The 20853-nt window shown below is 46.9% G+C and overlaps 1 protein-coding gene across 1 annotated transcript in view; it reads left to right on the forward strand.

The window, feature by feature from the left end:
• Positions 1–20853, forward strand: part of GALNT10 (polypeptide N-acetylgalactosaminyltransferase 10) — a 184960-nt gene that overhangs the window by 71552 nt on the left and 92555 nt on the right. The window contains exons 2-3 of the mRNA XM_024576959.4: positions 12315–12417; positions 14834–14972. Of these exons, the coding sequence (XP_024432727.2) occupies positions 12315–12417; positions 14834–14972 (242 nt within the window). The remainder of the gene's footprint in view (positions 1–12314; positions 12418–14833; positions 14973–20853) is intronic.

The following is a 20853-nucleotide window of genomic DNA, read 5'->3' on the forward strand; positions in this document are numbered from 1 at the left end:
CCAGTAGAAAGGAATGGCATGGATACAGATGGCTATAATTTGAGACATTAAGTGCTGACTTCCAAAAAGAGAAGGGGAGAGAAAATGCAGTGAGTGGTCAACAGGAGGAAAGATTATTATTTAAGTGGAGGGGAATAGAATTAGGGTTTCTTGAGGCTATTGTACTTGAACTAAGCTTTGAAAGACAGGTGTGAATTGGATATTTAAAAAATGAAGCAGGAGGACTGGATTCCAAGTTATAGTTCTGTGTTGGCTCCTTTGTGTGCAAAAACAGAGCTGAACTGAATTCTCTGGCTCCTAAGGTCATTTTCGTCACTTCTCATCACCACAAACAGTGCTGCGTAACAAAGCACCTCAGTACTCGGTGACTTCAAGCAACAACCATCTACTGTTGTTCACGGGTCTGTAGATTGGTTGGGTGGTGTCTGTGGTCTGGCTGTGTTCTCTGCTGCACCTCTGGTCAGCCATGGTGGGCCAGAGGGCCCTGCTGGCCTTGGCTGGGTTCTCTCACGTCTGTCAGCTGGTCTAGGATGACCTTGGTTCTCCACGTGCCTCATCTTCCACTTGCCTCGCACATCTTCCACTTGCCTCGCACATCTTCCTTGCAAAGCAGCCTAGGCCGGTCCCCTTAGAGGAGGCAGAAGAATGAAAAACGGAGTGAAAGAGTCCAAGCTTCTCATTTTTTAGCCAAAGCAAGTCACATTGTTTTGACCAAAACGAGTCACAAAGCCTGCCCAGATTCAGAAGGTGGGGAAATAGACCCCAACTCTTCTTAATGGGAGGAGCGCATGAGTCCACAGCAAAGGGTACTGTCAATCAACCTACCACAGCCGTCCTGAGAAATCTTCCTAAACTCTCTAGAATAAAAAAAGAGCCTCTCTCCCAATTTTAAATGCATTGTTTCTCAAGCTAAGCAAGGGTTTGGGGGAGAAATTTACATACGGGAAGCCATTCAGAAAATATAAAGTGACCTGTGACCAGAGCTATAAGAAGCAAGGCTTATAAAACAGTCTGTAGTCTTCTGTGTGGCTAGAAGACAAAAGAGCAATATTCCTGGGCAACCTTATCACCTTTACTTCTGTGGTACCTTGACCAGCCCACATTATACTCATGAGTCAATGCCCAGCCCCAAAGCCCTCTGCAGAATTGTTCCCAGAACAATTATTCAAGGAGAATAATTCATGCTGCTTCTCCCAGATCCCAATAGCAATTTTTAGAATGAAATGATCTCAAACCTGGCCTGTAACATAGAAACAGTATATTTTATGATATTCTCTAACGCACCTAACCCAAGGCTAACCAACAGTAGCTGCACAATAAACACTTACTGGGTGAATGACTAGCTAGATGAATGGAGGGGTGAGTAGACAGGTAGATGGCCTATGCTTTCGCAGTTGACCAGTGCCTGCCTTTAGAAAAATATTAACATAAAATTTATTTCTCTCCTTTCACATTAGCATGTCTGCTTGAAATCTTTGTGTAATTATTCCACGTCTATATGCTTCAAAGAAAACAGACAAAACAGTTGCGCGTCACAGAGGGGAGGAACTGTGTTGTGTTCTCCCTCTTAAACCTTGTTGTTATTAGTGCACTTTTCAAAACGAGGTCCCTGAGTTCCCTAGGATGTTAATCATTCTCCAGAGGGTGGGGGCGCTTCTCAAATAAATGTGTGAAATGCTGGATTAAACAAAGTTAAGCAGCTTTCTTTTCTGTGCGACTTCACAGACTGTAAATATGTTAATATACTTTGTGAATCTCCAAGAGGGCGTGAGAATGTGTAAGGGTTGAAAATTGGAAGGATTAGCTTTCTGGTGGGTGAGGGACATCTTAACAATCTCAAATCTTCTGATCCATAAACATGATGTATCTCTCTATTTATTTAAATGTTTGGTTTCTCTCAGCAGCATTCTGCACGTTTTTGTTAAATTTATCCATCAAATATTTAACTTTTTTGATGCCATTGTAAATGGTGTGTTTTATTTCAATTGTCAAGTTTCACTAGAAATACAGTTGATTTTCATATGTCAACCTTGTGTTCTGTGCCACTGCTAAACTCACTAATTATACTAGCTTTTGTGTAGATTTCTTAGCATTTTTTTTATAGATAATCATGTCACGGACAGATACTGTTTTGACCTGCATTGTCCAGTCCGAGAGTGTAAGGCAGGACCCGCCTCCTGTTCCATTCTTCCTAAAGGCAGAGTCAGCAGTCTGAAGCCTGGGTCTCCAGATCCCCCCTTTCAAGGTCCTCTCCACCACACCAAATTGCTTCTCAGGCTTTCGGGCTTCACGAGAAGCTCGTATCGGTTAAGATTAGGTTTGAACGGCTTAAATACAGTAGGAGTGTGTTTTCCACTCACATAGAAGTCCAGAGGTTTGCAGTCCAGGGCTGATGTGAAAGTTCTGCTCCATAAAGTCCTTGGGGACTTAGGCTCCTTCCACTAGTGGCTTCACCACCTCAAGAGCATGGACCCCCACCTTGTAATTCAACATGGTGGCGTTTGCATTCCAGGCAGTAACATAGACGGAATAAAGAACAGCAGCGAGGTGTACACATATGCCTATGGTTTTTTTTTCAGGTAGGTCCCATGGACTTCCTCAACACCTGTACTCACAGCTCATTGGCTAGAACCTAGTCTGACCACATCCAGCTGCAAAACTCTCTGGGAGATGGCATCTCCGTTCCGAGAGGTCCAATTCCCAGCTAAAATTTCCATTACTGTGGGAGACAAAGAGAACAACTCCTGGGGGATGCACAGCAATTTCTGCACAAACCTTAAGGTTAGGAATGCAGGCAGGAAACAGCTTGAAAATGAGGGGAGGAGGAAGGTGGAAGAGTTCAAAGTCTGTTGCATCTTTTAGAAATCTTTTTGGGACCAAGTGAACCAGTTCTCTCTAGAGTTTTGCAGCTCATTAAGTCGACCTGAGGCCATTTAGTAGGAGGGTGAAGTTAATCCTGAGAGCCCCTTTATGCTCTTAAATCCTTGTGACTGTATGAGACATGTCCAACCATGGATGACTTTCTTTCATCTAGAAAAGATAAAACAAAAGATGTCTCTGCTCATTCATTTCATTCAACACAAATTGCTGTCTCCTGCCCTTATGGAGCTCACAGTTTGGGGAGAGACAGACGATAATGAAATAATCACTCAAATGAATGTGGAATCACAGAGGAGCGGTAAGGATGCCGTAAGGGCACACTCGGGGACGTTGTCTAGTCAGGGAGGTCAGGGAGGCTTGCCCGAGAGTTTGGAGTCCTCCCTGCAGGAGGGTCTACTTTCAGGGCAGAGAGGTGCGCTCAGAGAAGACCATCCGGTGTGCTCTGGCGGTTGCACCTTGGATATCCTGCCTGGGGCACCACACGTCTAAGAGACCCTTATGCGAGAACAAGAATGTGTGGTGGGGGCAGCGGGCAGCATCAGAGCGGGGGATGCCATCAGTCACCTTCTGCTTCCCCACCCTGCCTCACCCCACCTTAGGGGACCTTAGGAAGCAGGGAACAGCCTGCCAGCTTAAAGATCTAAGGTTGTAAAAATCAACCAATGGATCACAACCTGGCAGGTGTACCTGGGAGTTCACTCTTCCAGCTCAGACAGATGTGGCAGATGGGTCCTGTCCTCTGGCCAATGCTGGCTAACTGGCGAGGGCCACAGGGAGCACAGGGTTGAGAGGAATTCTGAGTCTGGGACCTGCAAGGAAGAATATTATGCTAGGTCGGTGGTGCCTGCCTTCACCCAGTGTGACTGTAGTGAAGAAAGGGGATAATACAAGTCAAAATGCTTGTAAATTGCAAAGTACTATTCAAACAATAGCTAAGAATGGTAGCTATGGTTTTTACTCCTCCCTAAATCCAAATGCTGCTAAGAACTTTCACTTGCCGTATCTCATTTAATCCTCACAGTAACCTTTGTACTGGATACTGAGCTGTGGTACAAGGTCAGTCTCTCTGACTCCAAAGCAAGGGCTCTCTTACACTTTTCGCCATCTTCAGAAAGCAGGGGGTGATGATTGATGATTACTATTGAGAGAACAACTACTCTATCACTTGTGGGCTCAGTCCTAATTCCCCAGCTAGAAGACTAATTGGATGTGTTTGCAGTCATTTTTCGGTTCTTGAAAGGCTTGGAACGTGCCTTCTACTCAGCTTGCCAATTTTGTCTGCATCTGTCTTTACCCGTAATAACCCTCTTTTATGGTCAGTTTGCCGAGCCTCCAGAAAGAACACTTGTTAGAGGGTTTCCTGTGGTTGATTGTACATCTGATTCACATAGACTTTCAAGACCCCTTGTGGACAAGGTGAAGGCGAGTGATTCATTTCAGCCAATTTTCCTTTCCTGGAATGGACTACGTGCCTGGCGTCTTTCTAGACACCGAGCAGACGTGTGAGGTAGGAACTGTTAGCTGTGAGGATCACAGTCAGGTGGCCGGCACCTTGCAAAACACTGTTCATACCTGTTTTCTCCCCAAGCCTCAGTTTGGTCATCTGTGAACTGGATAGATAATATAGTCAGGTTTCACCTTATGAAAGGGTTGGGTTATAATAAACACACCACTTTAGGGGAAAATAACATAAAGTCAGAACTGGCCTCGATGATCGCCCATGGAATGTAAAGACAAACCACCTCTCTGAAGTCCAGTTTAGGTAGTTTCTCCTCCACCATTAAAGCTGATGACTTTCTTTGGTTGAAGTCATCACAGTGCCTTCTGTGGTCATGAAAATCCTTATCTCCCAAGAGTAGGCTCACTCAGCCCCCAAATACCCACACTCAGAGGCCACAGAGAACTAGACCTCTGGGGATACCCTCCAGGGCACAGGCTCACTGAGCATGGGGATCGGAGGATCGCCAGACCCTCCCCCACTTTCCGACTTCTTTCTTTTCTTTTTGTCCATGTGTCATTTAATTCCCAAAGGTTAAATATATGTCTGATACAATTCTGTTAGGTCTGACTTGCCCTCTGTGAACAGGATTAAAACTTGAAAGTAACACGTGATGAAACAAACACCAGGCTAGGTGAGGGGAGATCGGGGCTCAGTCCCCAGGTCAGCTGAACCTGCATCCATGGGACCTTGAACTTCCAGACCTTAAAGATGAAGTTATCACCCACATGTTCAAGTTCTCAGGCTGCATTTCTTGACTGCAGACCTAGACAACCCTCATGCCTATTTTAAAAAAGAAAACAATCGATGTATGTCTATCCCCACTTCTGCCTTCCAAGCCCAAGTTGGTACCATCTCTGCCTTTGCAGCTGTGATAGCCTCCGCCCTGGGTTTACCCTCCCTTGTGGCCTCATAATCCCTTCCCCACCTGGCTACCAGAGAGCTGTCCACATGCAGCCTGTTCTTGCCACCTCCTTATATAAAATAAGTGGATTTCCAAGTGCTTCAGGGAGAAAGAAAAAAATCCACATCCCTGCCCACCTCTCATCCCCACCAGGCTTCCCCTGCTTCTCTGTGCACCACACACTCCTCTCTTGTTTCAGGCCCACCTATGTGTCCTATTCCCCCAGCCACAGGGCCTTTGCACAGCCATGCTTTTCCTTCTGACTGGTATGCTCTGTTCTCTCTCTGCTGAATTAACTCCTAATTATACTGTATCCATTTCCTCAGGGAAGCCGTTACTGACCTCCCTGAATAGATCAAATCACCTTTACCAGATCTGAAAGAAAGGGACTTTCCTTGCACCAGGTACCTTTCTTTTCTGCACATGCCCCTGTAACTGCTGTTTGTGGTTCTGTGTTGAAGTCTGTATCCCTATGCCACACACAGTCATGTAAGGTCTGTGAGAGCAAGGCCCTTGTCTGTCTCGCTCACCAGTGTATCCTGGTCACTTCGCACAGAGCCTGGCGTGTGTGTGTACTCATTGTGCAGTTAAGTGGGCGGAGGTACTGACTGATGAATGGGTGGGTTGAGAGACTCAACTGAACCTTGTCAAATGACATTATCAAATGGTCGAGCAGAGTATATCTGTTTTTTCACCCGGCGATAAAACATTTGGGAACTTCCTCAAGAAAATGGTTCAAGTTGCAATTGTCATTTTAAAATGGTAAAGTTATTATATGTTTCATTTGCCCTTTAGGTAACAGACATTACAAAATGTCTTGGCTTTTTTTCCCCTCTGCTGTTTAAAAAAAGTATTTTAATGAGTATTCACACCTTAAGTAGCATGCTAATGACCTTGTCTAGAGCCGTCTGTACAAAAAGAGAGGGTGAATTGGATGAGTGGTACAGTTCTACCCTTGGAAGTACAGCAGGTCCTTAAATAATGTTTCACTCAACATTATTTCTCTCTTTTTTTAAAGATTTTATTTATCTAATTTTACAGAGGGAAGGGAGGGAGAAAGAGAGGGAGAGAAACATCAATGTGTGATTGCCTCACGAGTGCCCCCTAGTGGGGACCTGGCCCGCAACCCAGGCAGGTACCTGACTGGGAATGGAACCAGCGACCTTTTGGTTCACAGGCCAGCACTCAATCCATTGAGCCACACCAGCGGGGGCCAACATTGTTTCATTATAATGTTTATGAGCGGGAAAATGGGCTCTATAGCACTTGCACGTTGTCCCCATGTCCGTGTGGGTTTTGTCCAGCCCCCGGTTTCCTCCCACGTCCCAACGATGTACACGTTGGGCGCCCTGGCGTGTCTGCATCACCCAGTCCGAATGAGTGCGTGTGTGTCAGCGGCCCTGCGACAGGAGGGCGTCCTGTCCAGGGTTGGCTCCTGCCTTGTGCCCCGAGCTGCTAGGATTGGCTCCCACCACACACGACTCTGAACGGGAATGAACAGGTTGGGAAATAGTGATCTTACTTGTTTTTATTATTAATCTTTCTTAAATGTATATATATATATAGCTCACATTTATTCCAGTGCTTAATATTAGAAGTGTTTTGGTGATGCTTTTTGTGACTAGAAATATGCTGTAGGAACTTAACTCCAGCCTGTGGTAACATTGGTTTCATTGTACAGCTTTTCACGTGAAGTCCGTCTTTAGGAACCCATCGATGACGTTAAGTGAGGACTTACTCTACAGGATCAGCCTTTTTAAACAACGGTTCCCATCTGTGAATGACCTTGCCCTCTTAGGGAATGAGGCCCTGCCCAGAGTTCCACTCCCAGCGTCCTGGTGTTAAGACGACAGAGTTACTGGTACGAGGGAAATCGACACCCCGACTGCCAGGTGGAACAGAAGGACTTGCCTGGCCTGGGCCCAGCAGACACAGGCAGTCTCGTGGTTACTGAGTTAGTGTGTCTGCTCACTCATAAATGGTACCCTTTAGGTCTGATGGTTTTCTCATACAGCGTGGCCCTGGTTGTAGTGAAAGGTAGGTTTTCTCAGAATAGCAGCCTGCTGGGTAGGGGCTGGGGTTAGGTCAGCTTGTCTTTAGTCTGACTTGTGGAATGCCAGAATGAGAGAGGTCCTCAGCCTGCAAAGAGGGAACATTTCTTCTGAATGAAAACCAAATTGTCTTTCTCCCTGAGTCTCTCCTGAGAAGAGGGGATTAATTGCAAGTGGATAGGTAACTACACTGTATTTTTGGAATTCTACTCCAGCCTGTTCCTTGCTCAAACACCTCTTGGGGCTCCCACCTGCCGCCAAATGGCTCAGACGTAAGGCCCTTGGATTGTGGTCCAGGCTCCTGCCCTCGATGCCCATGAGTCTTCTGTGCCCCACTCCCGCCAGCCAGATCAGGCTCCTCGCTGTCCGGTAAACATGCCCCTTACTTTCTAACCTCCACCTCTTCGTCCATGCGTTCTCTCCAGCTGGATTCCGCCCTTCCATTGCTAACAGTCGAAATCCCACCTATCCTTTCACGCAACTCTCACGGACCCTGCTTCTACAAGATTCTTCCCTGACCATTTCAGGTAGAGTCTCTTTGGCTCCTGTGAAGCTTATCCGTACAACTTGCAAGGCACTTATGTTACAGCGTTGTGTGTTTTCCCTTTCTTATGTATTAATACTTGTATCCTATCTACGATCTTTGTTGAGACCAGGGACTATCTTATTTACCTTTGTCTCCCCACAATTCTTTAGACATAGGAAGCCCTCAGTTCATCAATGAAGTTATCCTTATTTGTGGAATGAAAGAATAAATACATCAAAACAATCCAGCTTATGTCCTCAGAATTCATGAAGAGCGTACATTTATCCAACTGTCCAAACTCCTTTGTTTAAAGTAACTTTCACTTTGGCCAGCCAAGTCCTACCTGGCCCTCTTTGAAGTACAACCTTGAAGGCAACCTTAAAGGGAATGCTATGTTGGGAGTGTGCGTGCGCATGTATGTGTGTGAGTATAGGCAGGATATTAGAATAATCTACTTAGCAGATGAGCAAACGTTTGGAGTTATACAGAGTCATTTCAACCCCCAACAAAATGATTCCAGCCCTCTGTAGGGCTAGCTGAGAGGAGGGCCGGGTGGAAGCCATCCTGAAATTGGCAGCAGAATCTGGCCTGTGAGGCGCCTTCAGACCCTGAATAACACCAATGATCTCCTCGGCTTTCCTCTCAGCGGTGCCGTTTGAGAGGGTACAGCTCTTCCCCCTTTGTTGTGAAGACACTAGCCAGCTCGCCTAGGGACGCCAGTGTCCTCTGGGCATGCACTTGAATAGGTCTTTCTTCTTGGGCAGAATACAGTTGACTCGCTTCACCACCTCCCTTCCCGCCTTCCAAAGGGTGCTAGGCATGCTAAATAGTGATTATACAAAAGATTAAAATTCTATTTGTGTGTGTGAGTTTGTGGCTGTTTGAACACTAATCAGTTCTTCCAGGGGAACATTAAATAAAAGCACACAGATACCAGGAGCAGTTATTTAGAGGAGCCAGTCAAAATCCATTTCCAATGTATTATTTACTGTGATTTCCATACCCATTCTGCCTGCCCCCTCCACCCACTCTCCGTCGCCTCTCTGGCCATGCTCCTTGCCAGCCCCTTTGCCTCCTGTAGCAAAGGGGCACCTGCAAACCGAGGGCCAGGAAAGTGGCAAGAGGGAGCTGCTGAAGGAAAATAAGCACTGCTTTTACAGACAGATCTTGGAGTCTGCGAAATTAAAGAAACTTAAAATGACCTGTGGACTGCAATTCCAGATGTGCTTTTTTGCATAATATTAAATGATTGTTATTGCATAAGAGTTGCTGTCTTTTGAGAAGCATTGTCTGAGCCGTTCTGGTTGCTAAAGGTCTTGTGGCATTTGTTTCTATTATAGAATGCCACTATTAATTAAGAGCATTTTTTTCCCCCGAAGAACACTGGATTTCTACATGGGCATACGACCTCCTGTTAATGAGGAAACTCTCTAAATTCTGTTTTCAGCAATAGCCAGTTGAATTGGCTCAGGTGTTAATAGGTTGCCTCTGCAGGTCTCACAGTTTTATTAGAAGTTTCCCATCCATTTCCTATTGCCCCTAAATCGCCATTGCAAACATCATATTGTAACCTTTCTCTAAAAATAATGTATTAGTACTAGCATTCCTTTTCTGAGAGGGTCTAACTTCGTGCCAGACACTAAGCTAGGTGCTTAGTGTAGATTAGTGCAGTTCATCCTCCCAACAACAGAATAACAGGTTATTCTGTTTTCCCTGACTATCAGTCAAGGAACCTGGGGTCCATCTGCCCAGGAAGCGAAACCTAGGTTTTTCCAACTCTGGAAGCAGAATATCTTGAGTCATTAAACTAGACTGTCCCATCAATGAGCGCTTGTTCATTCATTCACCCGTTCTGCCGATATTTGTTGAGGGCCTAAGGTGAGCCAAGTATTGGCCTAGGAGAGCACAGTGATGGACCAAAACAGACATGTCCCTGCCTTCAAGAAGCTCACAGTCTATCGCAGAGAGAGAACAGCTAGATCTGGTTTGGTTTTGCAGGCTAACAAGATGGGATTTAGGGCAAGTCTGTTCTACTCTGTTAGTCTCAGATTTCATATCTGTAAAATGCGGCAGCTGGATTTAGACAAATGTTTTCCACCATTATTGTGAATCAGAATCATATGGGAAGTAGGTTTTAAAACACATCATTCTGGCCTCCTATCTTGACATACTTTGACTTAATTGGTTCAGTGTGGGGCCCAGGAATTTACATCTATAGTGAGGGCCCAGGTCTCCCCAGAGCCACCCTTTGAGAGAAACTGATCTGGCTATAACCTCCATTAGCACCTACACAGGGTCTGTGTTGTCCCACCTGTACCTGCCGGAGGTGGGGCAGGTGCTGCTCTTTCAGGGACTGCGCTCTGCGAACCACTTCAGATTGGCACCTTCCGCCAAGGCAATCTCCGTCTGCAGAGCCTCTTTAGTTCCACCAGTGACTCAAAGTAACCGAAGCTCCCAATCTTTGGGTAGCAGAAAAGGGAAAAGGTCTCGGGAGGGAGGGCTGGAGAAAAGATCGCTAAACAGCTCATGATCAGTCAATCCCGACATTGAAATGTGCTTGCTTGGGCAGGTCCCTGCCCCACCCCGAGGCTCAGTTTCCCTCACTGTGAAATCAGGAAGGGGCCCTAGCTCTGTTTCCCGGTATATGTACATGTATTTGTTCACTTGTTTAGAGATTTGATTGTCATTTTGTTTTTAGCAGAGGACCTTTTCAAAATGAAATCCCCCCCGGAACCCCAGTACAGAAAACAGACAGATGCGTTGTTGGTCTGATTGAAGGGGGGTCCAGCTCCGACTCTCAGCCTCCCCCTTCCCCAGACAGCACTGCCTAGCCTCCTGTAGAAACATAGCTCAACCCAGTCGGAATCCACCGAAGCAGGCGCTTCCAGCTCAGCTTGATTTCTGTGAATGCTGGAAACTGTTTGTGGGCACATTGCCTTTGTTTTCCCAGTTTTCTCTCCCTCTCTGACCAAGACATCCAGCACGCTGACTTTCAGAATTTTCTTCTTGCCAGTCGGGGAGGAGCCACAAAGGGCTGTTCTTATTACTAGATCTGTGTAAGGATACCGCGCCGTTGTGGAAAGTCTGCGAACTTGAGAATCAGCCAGAGACTTAACAAATAGGCATGTGGATGATTTTATCCTGGTGGCTTCTTTCTCTTGCTAATGTTCCAGCATGTCACGCATTCAGGGTGTTTGTAGTTAATTACATGGGAAATAGAGCTGTGGATTCTCTGTGCCACAGTGGCAAGCACTGCAGGTCTGCAGGATCTTCAATGGGCAAGGTGATGTGCGAAGCCATTCTCACCCGCAGGAACACTGGAGATGCCTAAACAGTGTTACCTTGGGAGGTTCTGACTGAGTCTTCAGATTGACTGGGTGTGGGAGAGCATCTGGTACCTTCGGACAACCCCAGACACTGGAATGCAGCCTCGTTTAATTAGGGAAACTGGTTCCTAATGGGCCCACCAGGATGGGCTCACCTCCCCAGCTATGCAATGAACACCTTCCGAGCCAGGCCCTGGGGGCTGCTCTCTTGGGGGTATTGTATAGTCCTCCCCCCGCCCCCAGCCATCCAATTGCTTGTTCATACATTCCACACACAATTGCCAAATGTCCACCTTCTTTGAGATTGGCGCCCTTGGGAACTGTAGAGATGGCCAAGGCTAAGCCTGGTTCTGCCACTTTATCAGACCTGGAAGTCTGTGCTCAGGACATTCGTCTTGCCTGCCTCTCATGTCTGCTCCTCTGAAGCTCATCCCAAATGCCCTCCTGTCCACAAAACTCTCCAGTTCTCCCAGGTGGACATGAACTTCTGTAGCAATTTCTTGAGGATCACTTACCTGCCCAATCCTGTAGCTGTTGAGCACCTGAAGGGGGTCTGGATTGAAATGAACACAAGGGTAAAATACACACTGGATTTTGAAGACTTAGTACAGAAAAAAAAGTAAAATATGTCAATGAATTTTTATGCAAATGAAAATATGCATCGTGAAATATTTTACATAGAGTATATTGGGTTAAATAAAATACGTTAGCTAAACTAACTTTACCTGTCTCTTTTCCCTCCCAGCGTGCACACTAGAAAATGTGAAGGCACAGACGTGGCACGCATTTGTGGCTCGCTGCCTTACATTTCTGTTTGGCAGCGGCACACTTCCTGCTTTTTCTCTTGAGAAAAGAATGTTTATCCATCTGGGTTTTTTTATTTCCTTCTGCTGGCTCTTGGGTTCCGAGAGGGTGGGCAGTGTGTGCCTGTCATCTCCCTGACCTTTGCATACCTGGGTGGCACATGGCAGGCACTAACAGAGTTCTGTCAATGGAACTAATAAGTGAACACTTGATGGACGTTCAGTCAACACCAAAAGCTCCCTTAGGCAGCGTCATTTCTGGGTCTCTGTTATTAAACTTATTTTCCCTTTTCTTTTTCACAGTTTTTGTCTTTTTTTTTTTTAAGGGATCACACAATCAGCAAAAGAAGATATTATTCTTGGGCGATGGGCAGAAGCTGAAGGACTGGCATGACAAAGAAGCCATCAGAAGGGATGCTCAGCGTGTAGGTACGTCCACGGGCAGGTCCCGTGGGGAGGGCTCACACGTGTGTGTGTGCGCGCGCGTGTGCGGGCACATTTCATGGGGTGTCCGGACCTCCTGTTGGCTCGTCTCTGTCTGCCGCCATGCCTTCTGACTCTGGAATCCCCCGCTTCACCTGTGTGCTGACCCCTTCCTTTCTCTACTCACATCACCAGAGCCACTGTCTTCAGGAATTTGCCCTGCCTCCTCTGATGGGCGATAGAAGGTATCTCCCCCTTAGGAGATATTTTACCACTAAAATGAGAAGCAGTAAGAGTGGGGGCTAATATTCATGAATAACTACCAGGAGCAACGCCCATGATGCACACTGCATGTTTTCACGGCAACCCCCCAAATCAATCTCTATGGCCCATGGGGTGAGAAGGGACCTGTAGTTCAGAGGGGTGGGCAAATCTGCCCACAGCCACACAGTGAGAAAGAGAAAGGCTTGGAATCTGAACCCAGGTCTGCGTGCAAAGTGGATCCGTACCCAGCACTACAGTCACGAGGGTAAATGAGTTCAGTGGGCTTCGGCTAACGTTTTCTTTGGCTAATTAGTCTGTGGAGCAGTTTCTATTACACTGGGGAGTTGGAAAGGGAGATGTTGTGGGGAATCATTTGTAGAGAGCCTGGGCTAGGAGTTCAGGACAGCAGCCCTAACACTTCCTATCCGCTGTGTGACCATCACCTAAATCCCATAATCCTTGAGCCTCACTTTTCCCATCTGTCAGTGGGGCTCATGCTTCCTAACCTTAGGGCTTTGATGTGAAGTAGTTTTATACTAGAAAGCACTGTAGAAATACAAGGGATTCATATTTTATTCATTTTTATCTTAGTAAAGGCACCCACTATTGATTTTTGTTAAATTACATTATGCCACAATGAGATTACAACAAGGCTTTGAATTGAGCTGAAATGATAACTTAACTGAAGTTCAGGGAAATCTGAAGACCTGACATGCATTTTTCCGTATGCCAGTAATTTACAATGAAAGAGGGGGGTGCTGAAATTAAAAAAGGAAACATTTGAAAAGAGCTGATTTGCCAGACCATTATGCCAGGATTATTAGAACATTGGCCTAACTAGCATGAAAAGAGTAAGCAGAGGAGAAATCATTCAGAATAATCATGATCAGGGCCGACTAGGTGCCAGGCACCTTGCCCTGCATTACCTCCTTGGTTACCATGCTGCATCTCCGTATCCCAGTTAGTGCAAGGGCAAGATCCAAGACATAGACGGACTAAAGGCGTGCCCCAGATGACCGAGACGGGGAGCAGCAGGACTGGACCGCAAATTCCACTCTGCCCGGCTCCAGGGCCTGAATCCCTCGCCCCGTGTACCGCCTTCCTGAGGCTTCCCGCCCAAGGGAGATGCTCTTGCTGCATCGTTGTCCCTTGTGGAATCTGTCCTGTTCTCAGGCTCTACCTCTCAGCTTGCACCTTCCCATCAAGCTGATGTTGTCACAGTTTACTTTACGAACTGAATGGGGTGACTGATGCTCAGACCACAGGCTCCAGAAGATGAGATCATTTCTGACCAATGACTCCATTGCCATTTCTTCAGGCCCCTCGCCAGTGGCAGACTTCTGGGCTGTTATTGCAGAGCTTGGTGTGGGCATTCCCACTCGCCATCTGCACCCCGAGAACCCAGGGAACAATTTCCCAGAGCATCAGGGACTCTCTCCCCAGCTGGATTATGCAGAGAAAAGAAAGAACAGCACTTTATCCAACCAACTCTGCGATTCCAAGCAGCACTTTTCAGGCAGCCCCAGCTGAGGCTAAGCAGATCTTAATTCATTTACTGGTTTTAAAAAAATCAAAGCATCTTTTATCACCTGTGGCAATTTTGATTCATGTATAAAGTTTACTCTGCTTTGAGAGTGATCATGATATTTCCTCACCTTTATGTAGTTACAAAGAGCTCTCATCTACACAGCATCTCATTTGACTCTCTCAACATTCGTGGGCACCAGAAGGGAGCCGCTGTAGCTCAGAGAGGCCATGTGACTGGCCCGGGGTGGATCAGCTCGTGTGTGGTGGACCTGGTCTCCTGGGCAGACGTGTTTAGGGCTCCTGGCAGACTGGAGGGATCGTGGGCTTTGGAACCCGCAGCCCTGGTTTCATAACCCTTCTGAGCCCCGTTTATCCTGCTGCAGGTTGAAGGCGCTCACGTCCACCCCGCGTGCTTGCTGTGGTGGTTATGTGAGGACAAGGTTTATGAGGTGTGTGACTCAGCTGTGACTGAATGCTCATTCCTCCTCCCCTCCGTGCACTTGCCCCTGCCAAATCTGGATGTACACTCTGTATCAAGCCTCAAGTTTTATCTTTGTGGTTGATCATACTTTTCATCCTCCTTCCCCCACTCCATTCAGTTAGCAGCATTGACTTTGCTCTTTGCCCCTAGGAAATGGAGAACAAGGGAGACCTTACCCCATGACCGATGCTGAGAGAGTGGATCAGGCGTACCGAGAAAATGGATTTAACATCTACGTCAGTGATAAAATCTCCCTGAACCGCTCTCTCCCTGATATTCGGCACCCAAAGTAAGTGTAACATTGCTCATCCCCTGGGATGTAAGGATTTTGCCCTTGGCCCTTGTTGAGAATTAATTAAAGAAACAGGGACACGAAGCGCTGCCGGAGGAGAGGCCCTCCTGGTACATGGGGCCTTTGTGCAAAGGTTCGTGCGAGCAGATGCTTCTAGAGTGCAGAGCTGGTGTGTCGAAGGGACAATGATGCCTCCCCGAAAGAGCCAGTCACCCTTCCCTGTTCAGACAGTGGGAACATGGAACTCCCTCCATTTCCTTTTTGCTCTGTGCCCCACCCCCCACCCCGGGGAAGTTCACACCTCAATTTAGAAGACAGTTGCAGTGGCACTTTCAACCCTCACTCCCCCCACTTTCTATGTGTGACGTTTCTGTTTTTTTAATCTTTATGTTAGCTATCCTGTGTGCCTGAGCATTCATGTCTTTGTTATAAGCTGTCTCAGGTCATTTGAGAGAGGACATATTGTAATGATTAAACTGTGACAGCTAACACCCTTTGAATAGGCATCTTGTGCTGGACACTTTGCATCATCTCAGGTGGGTCGGCCCTAAATGGCGCCAGTTTTACAGACGAGGAAACTGAAGGCTAAAGTCATAAGTCACATAAGGTGATTACAGATCTGAGCCAGGCGTTAGGCTCCAGTTCACCCCAAAGCTTTATGCTGGACCTGAAGCCATCCTGCCTCCTGGACACGCTCAGCAGGGTTGCTGTGGCGGTCACGGTGATTTTCTAATAGAGCTATTGTCCTAAGGCTGACATTAGAATCGTCAGCTGTTGGAACAGGGTGTCGAGCTTCACCCCTGTAACTCCCGACTCAGTATATCTGGGTCGAGACTGAAGAGCTGGCACCGGAAATCAGCGCCCAGGGGTGTTTGTGCAGCTTGCCTTTGCTCGCACTTCGGGAGCCACAGCAGGTGGATTTCCAAGTGTCTGCACCCGAGGACAGCGCTGAGCAGCACCAGAGTGCGAAGTGTTCTGTTAAGGGGCTAAAAAGTAGAGCCCAGGAAAAGGTAACAGCTAACACTTATTAGGTGCTTCCTGTATGCAAGGTATTATTCTAAGCCAGTGGATCTCAAAGCATGGCTCCCAAACCGGCACACCAGCGTCCCCTAGGAGCTTGTTAGCATGCAGATTCTCAGATCCCAGTCCAGATCTGCCGAACCCAAAACTCTGGGATGGGGTGCAGCACTCTGTGTTTTAACAAGCCCTCCCTCCTGATGCTTCCGATGCCCACTTAAGTTTTATGTTCTGGAAACATTCAGTGCATGAGCTCAGCCAAACTTTCCAAGAACTCAGTGAGGGAGGTACCTTTATTATCACTGTCTTACAGATGGGGAAGAGGCACAAGAAGGTTAAATAATTTGCACAAAATGACACAGCTGGTAAGGGGTGGCACCAGAATTTACATGCAGAAATTCTGACTCTGGAATCTGTGTTTGTAATCACTGAACCGTAAGCCCTCTCCACCTATAAGAGCTCAGTTGGTAGAATGCAGTAATCAAGAATTAATCTTAGTAGTGTGTTTGACTATTCCCAAAATGCTTTCAGCCCCGTTACATCTGTCAGCTCCTGCAACAGCTCTTTGAGTCGGCAGTACCGTTATCATCTCCACTTGGTAGGTGAGGAAACCACACAGCTACAGGGTGCACTGCCTGCCCAGGACTGGCCCTGTCTATGGGGGTTTCTTGCAGGGAGGGGAGGGAACAGGGGGACCTCGGTGTGCTCGCCTGTGGGGTTTGCAATTTGCTCCATGGTCTTCCCTGTCAGGCCTGAGAGTTTTTTCCTCTGATCTGAGAGTGTAGTTCAGATATTACAGATGTCTCTGGATTCGGAGCTGCGACATGACTCTGAGGGTCAGGAACTCGATTTATGCATTTAGCCCCTTGCAGAGTTCAGCGTTCTGCACTCAAGTCACCTCTCTGGGTCTGGGAGAGAGGCTCCTCTGGGACCGTACACCCTCCCCTCAGCTGTCGAGTGGCGCTGTGGGCTCTCAACTCAGGCTGTGACTGGAGTGCTTTTAAGAACCTACAAAGGCCAGGACACCACCCCAAGCCACTGGAATCTCCATCTCTGGGGGCGCGGCCTGGGTCTCAGTATTTTCTCCCATCCAAGCACTAAGCGAGCCCGACCCTGCTCAGCTTCCGAGATCAGATAAGATCCAGCGCGTTCAGGGTGGTATGGCCATAGACTCAGTGTTTTCTAAAATTCTTAAAAGCCATTCTCACATGTGACCAGGGTTGAGAACTGCTGCTATGAATTAGGAATATTTTTACAACGAGAGAGAGCAGCTGAGTGTGGTCACGGCTCTTTCCTCTACCCATCCATCTGTTCATTTACTAAACACAGGATGGGGCAAATGTAGGTTCACAGGTATTCATGTGGAAAATCATAGAGTATTAATAAGTAACAGTACAAGAACAACTCTGTGTTTCATGTACTCACAACTGTAAAGCTACTTTTGCCCCAGCCTGTATATAAGTAACGTGCCAAGCCCGGTGCTGGACACCAAGAACCCAGCGGTAAATGAGCCATAATTACTGCTTCGTGCAAGGGGTGGGACAGAGACGCGAGGAGGCCAGTAGGCCACAGTGAGGCCAGTCATGGTGTAGGCAGAGCATGCTCGGGACCTCGGGATCCCCCCACCAGCCCTCAGGGGAGGACACTGCAGGGAGAGAGCTGCCTGGGGAAAGGCCTCGGGCAAGTCAGTGCACAGTCTTAGGCTTTCCAATGACCAGGGTGAGTCTTCAACTGGCCAGAAGTGGAGCCAGGACAGGGGCCCGGCCCCCTTGCTCCCAGGGCGGTGCTCCTTCTTCGATTAGATGTGCAGCCGAGGAAAGGAAAGGTCTTTTTAATCTAGGAGTCCTGCAGTCCATGGGGAAAACTCAGGAGGCTTTATAAACTTGGAGAAAAAAAAGTTGCCTTTTTATTTTAACCTCTAACTGAATGTGGTGGTCCCTGCAGTGATGACTGTGGGCGGCAAAGCAGCTGTGATACAGTCACCAAAAGAAATCATGTACCTTCCCATCACTTCACAGGTATCTCAGAATGTCCTGGACACCCGTCACTCCTTTGAAGCGAAGGTAGTTTTTAGAACTACTGCTACATCTTGTGGTTTAATGTGTTCCTGAAGAAGCACATTTATTACTGTATTACAATTTTTTTATTATTTCCATAACTATATTTCAGTCCAGTTGGGTTCCTTTATAATCTTGTCTGTTTTATTTTATGAATTATAAGCACTGTTCTCAGAAGCATCCATGTATTTTACCAGCCTGGCAGAGGGGTCCAGGACATCGATAAGGCAAGGAACCCCTGCTCTGGGTGGATGGGAATTGAGCCCAAGCACAGCACAGACCCCTCTGTTACCAGCCCACCCACCCAGCCAGCATCCAACTTACAGCAAAAGATGTTGCCAAACCCAGAGCTCCTGACAACACCCCCACCCCCACTTTTTTAGAATCCCCAGTGGTGGAAGCTGACTTTTGAGAAATGAGTTGACAGATGTCTTGAAGAGCTTTCCCTTTTTTCCAGGGGGGAACTTTCCTGCAGTTTGACAGCAGCAATGTGTGAATAAATTAGAGCAGTTGAGCTGCTCATTCCCTCCCGTTTCTTTTAGCTTAAACAACTTCCCCAGCAGGAGCTGAGGTTTATGTTGCCTTTATTCCTCCGAGCTGAATTTTGGCAGCAGCACGTCAAGAACAGGGTCGAGGGGCTGTTTGTTTGTGCCAGCTGCATTTGCTTCCACCAGAAGCCTCACTGGAGAGCGTGCAGCCACAGAGAATGGAAACGAGAAAGTTCGGCCTGCCTTGCTGGGCTTGCCTGTGGGAGGCAGCCAGCTGGCTCTGAGCTGGTCTGCCCTCTGCACCTCCTGCCAAGGGAGCAAAACAGAGGTTGGCTGGTGGGCTGGCCCGCTTTCCTGGCTCCCTGGTGGGCTCTGTGGGCTGCCTGACAACCACCCGTACTTGGAGGCCCCTCTAGGGCACAGAGCTGATGGCAGTGGAGCCCTAGCAGCCGAAGTGACCTGAGTCTGAAGGTTCCTGTGCAAAGCCCTCTGTTGGTGATCAGTTTCTACCATGTAAAGACTGTCCCCAGGGGAGCGAAAACAGTCACAACCCCGACTGCTCCCCCCAGTCCGTGGGGCTAGCTAGCTTCCAGAAATGAATGAACCCCGAATGGGCTCTTTGTTGCAATAAAAGGCCCAAGTCTCCCAGACTCCTGGGTCCATGCTCCTTTTTGCTTTTTCCTTTTTGTTAAATTAACCTTGTTAATTTATGGTACATGCTGAATTTCCTGAAAAGAACTTACAAGCTCGTATTACTGTAACATTCTATTGAGCACCTTTACGCCCCCAACAGTTTATAAGAGCCACAGTGGAGGAAGGTATAGCCTGTTAAGGTTTGACAAACATTTATTAAATATGATCTCACCTTTAACTGGAACATAATAAATAGAAAAAAAAAGGAAACAAAATATAACCAGAGACATTGAAGTTAAGAACAATCTAACAAAGGACAGGGGTAGTGGGGAGGGGACAGTGAGGAGAGGGGATTACAGGAACTACTATAAAGGACACATGGACAAAATCAAGGGGGAGGGTGGAGGTGGGGGAGGGAGGGGGGAGAAAAGGCACACAACTGTAATTGAATAACAATAAAAAACTAAAATTAAAAAATATATATGTACTCTGAACAAAAAAAGATAATTTGGAAGTACAGGAAGTTAAAGCCAACCACATTTGTAGTTGTTATAATAATAATATTGGTGCCCCAATACGAATGTAAACATAGACATTACAAATGCTATTTAGGGGCCAAGATGGAGTAACAGGGACCAGATTTACTCGCCTGCCTGAAACAACTGAAAACAATAAAAAGACACTGGACACCAGGATGTGAAGGACAGTAATCCCAAAGAGATGAGAAGCAAATGAGGAGAGCAATACATGGTCTGCGCTTATTGCCTTGAGAGAGTTTTCAAGACATGATGCAAGGTGCTCGGCTGACCCAGGTAGAGCCCTGAGGACTTCCTGAGTTGAGTTGATGGGGCTGGGAGTCCAGAGAGACCAGAGGCAAAGCGTTCACAGGGCGATGTACTGAAGAGGGGAGAGCTGCATGGAGATTGAGCTGCAGCGACCTGCAGAAAGTTCCCTGTGTACTCAGCAGAGTACTGATGAGCTCCTTCCTGCAGGGAAGCTACCTGAGGGTGGGAGAGGGACCATCCAAAGGGATTCAGGGGAACACTGCCAAGCTCTCACGCAGGCCAGGAAGCGTGCCTCTTCCCTCGTCATTCATCACTCGTGGAGAATTGCATTGAGTACTTAGAAGAGTTTTACCTCGGTGGGATTAATTAGTCCTAGACTGGACAGTTCTCTGGACCAGACTAAAAAAGCATCAGTTATAACCCAGAAGGATCAAACTGTTTCTAAGTCACTTCACTGCATCCCAGGACAAACCTCAAAAATTCTTATACAAAACAAAAATATTCAGCAACAACTGAGGTAAATCCAACCAAAGATTATCGAGCCTGCAAAGAAATAGAGAAACATGACGAATAATGAGGAAAATAATCAAAGCCAACTCAGAGGTGACACAGGTGCCAGAATTAGTACAGGACGCTAAAACAGATATTATAACTGTGTTCCCTGTGTTCAGAAAGTTAGAGACATGGAAGATATGAAATGACCCAAACTGAACTTCTAGAAAAGAAACCAACTGTGTGTAAGATGAAAAATACAATATAATGGGATTGGTGGTAGAATAGATATTACAGAAAAAAAAAAAAAGATTAGTGAATCCGATGTTATAAAAAAAAGAAACTACTTGAAACACAGGAAGAAAAAATAATTTTAAAAAATGGAGAGTATTAATAAACTGTTTAA

The sequence above is a fragment of the Desmodus rotundus genome, chromosome 6 (assembly GCF_022682495.2).
Source record: "Desmodus rotundus isolate HL8 chromosome 6, HLdesRot8A.1, whole genome shotgun sequence".
Classification (NCBI taxonomy): Eukaryota; Metazoa; Chordata; class Mammalia; order Chiroptera; family Phyllostomidae; genus Desmodus; species Desmodus rotundus.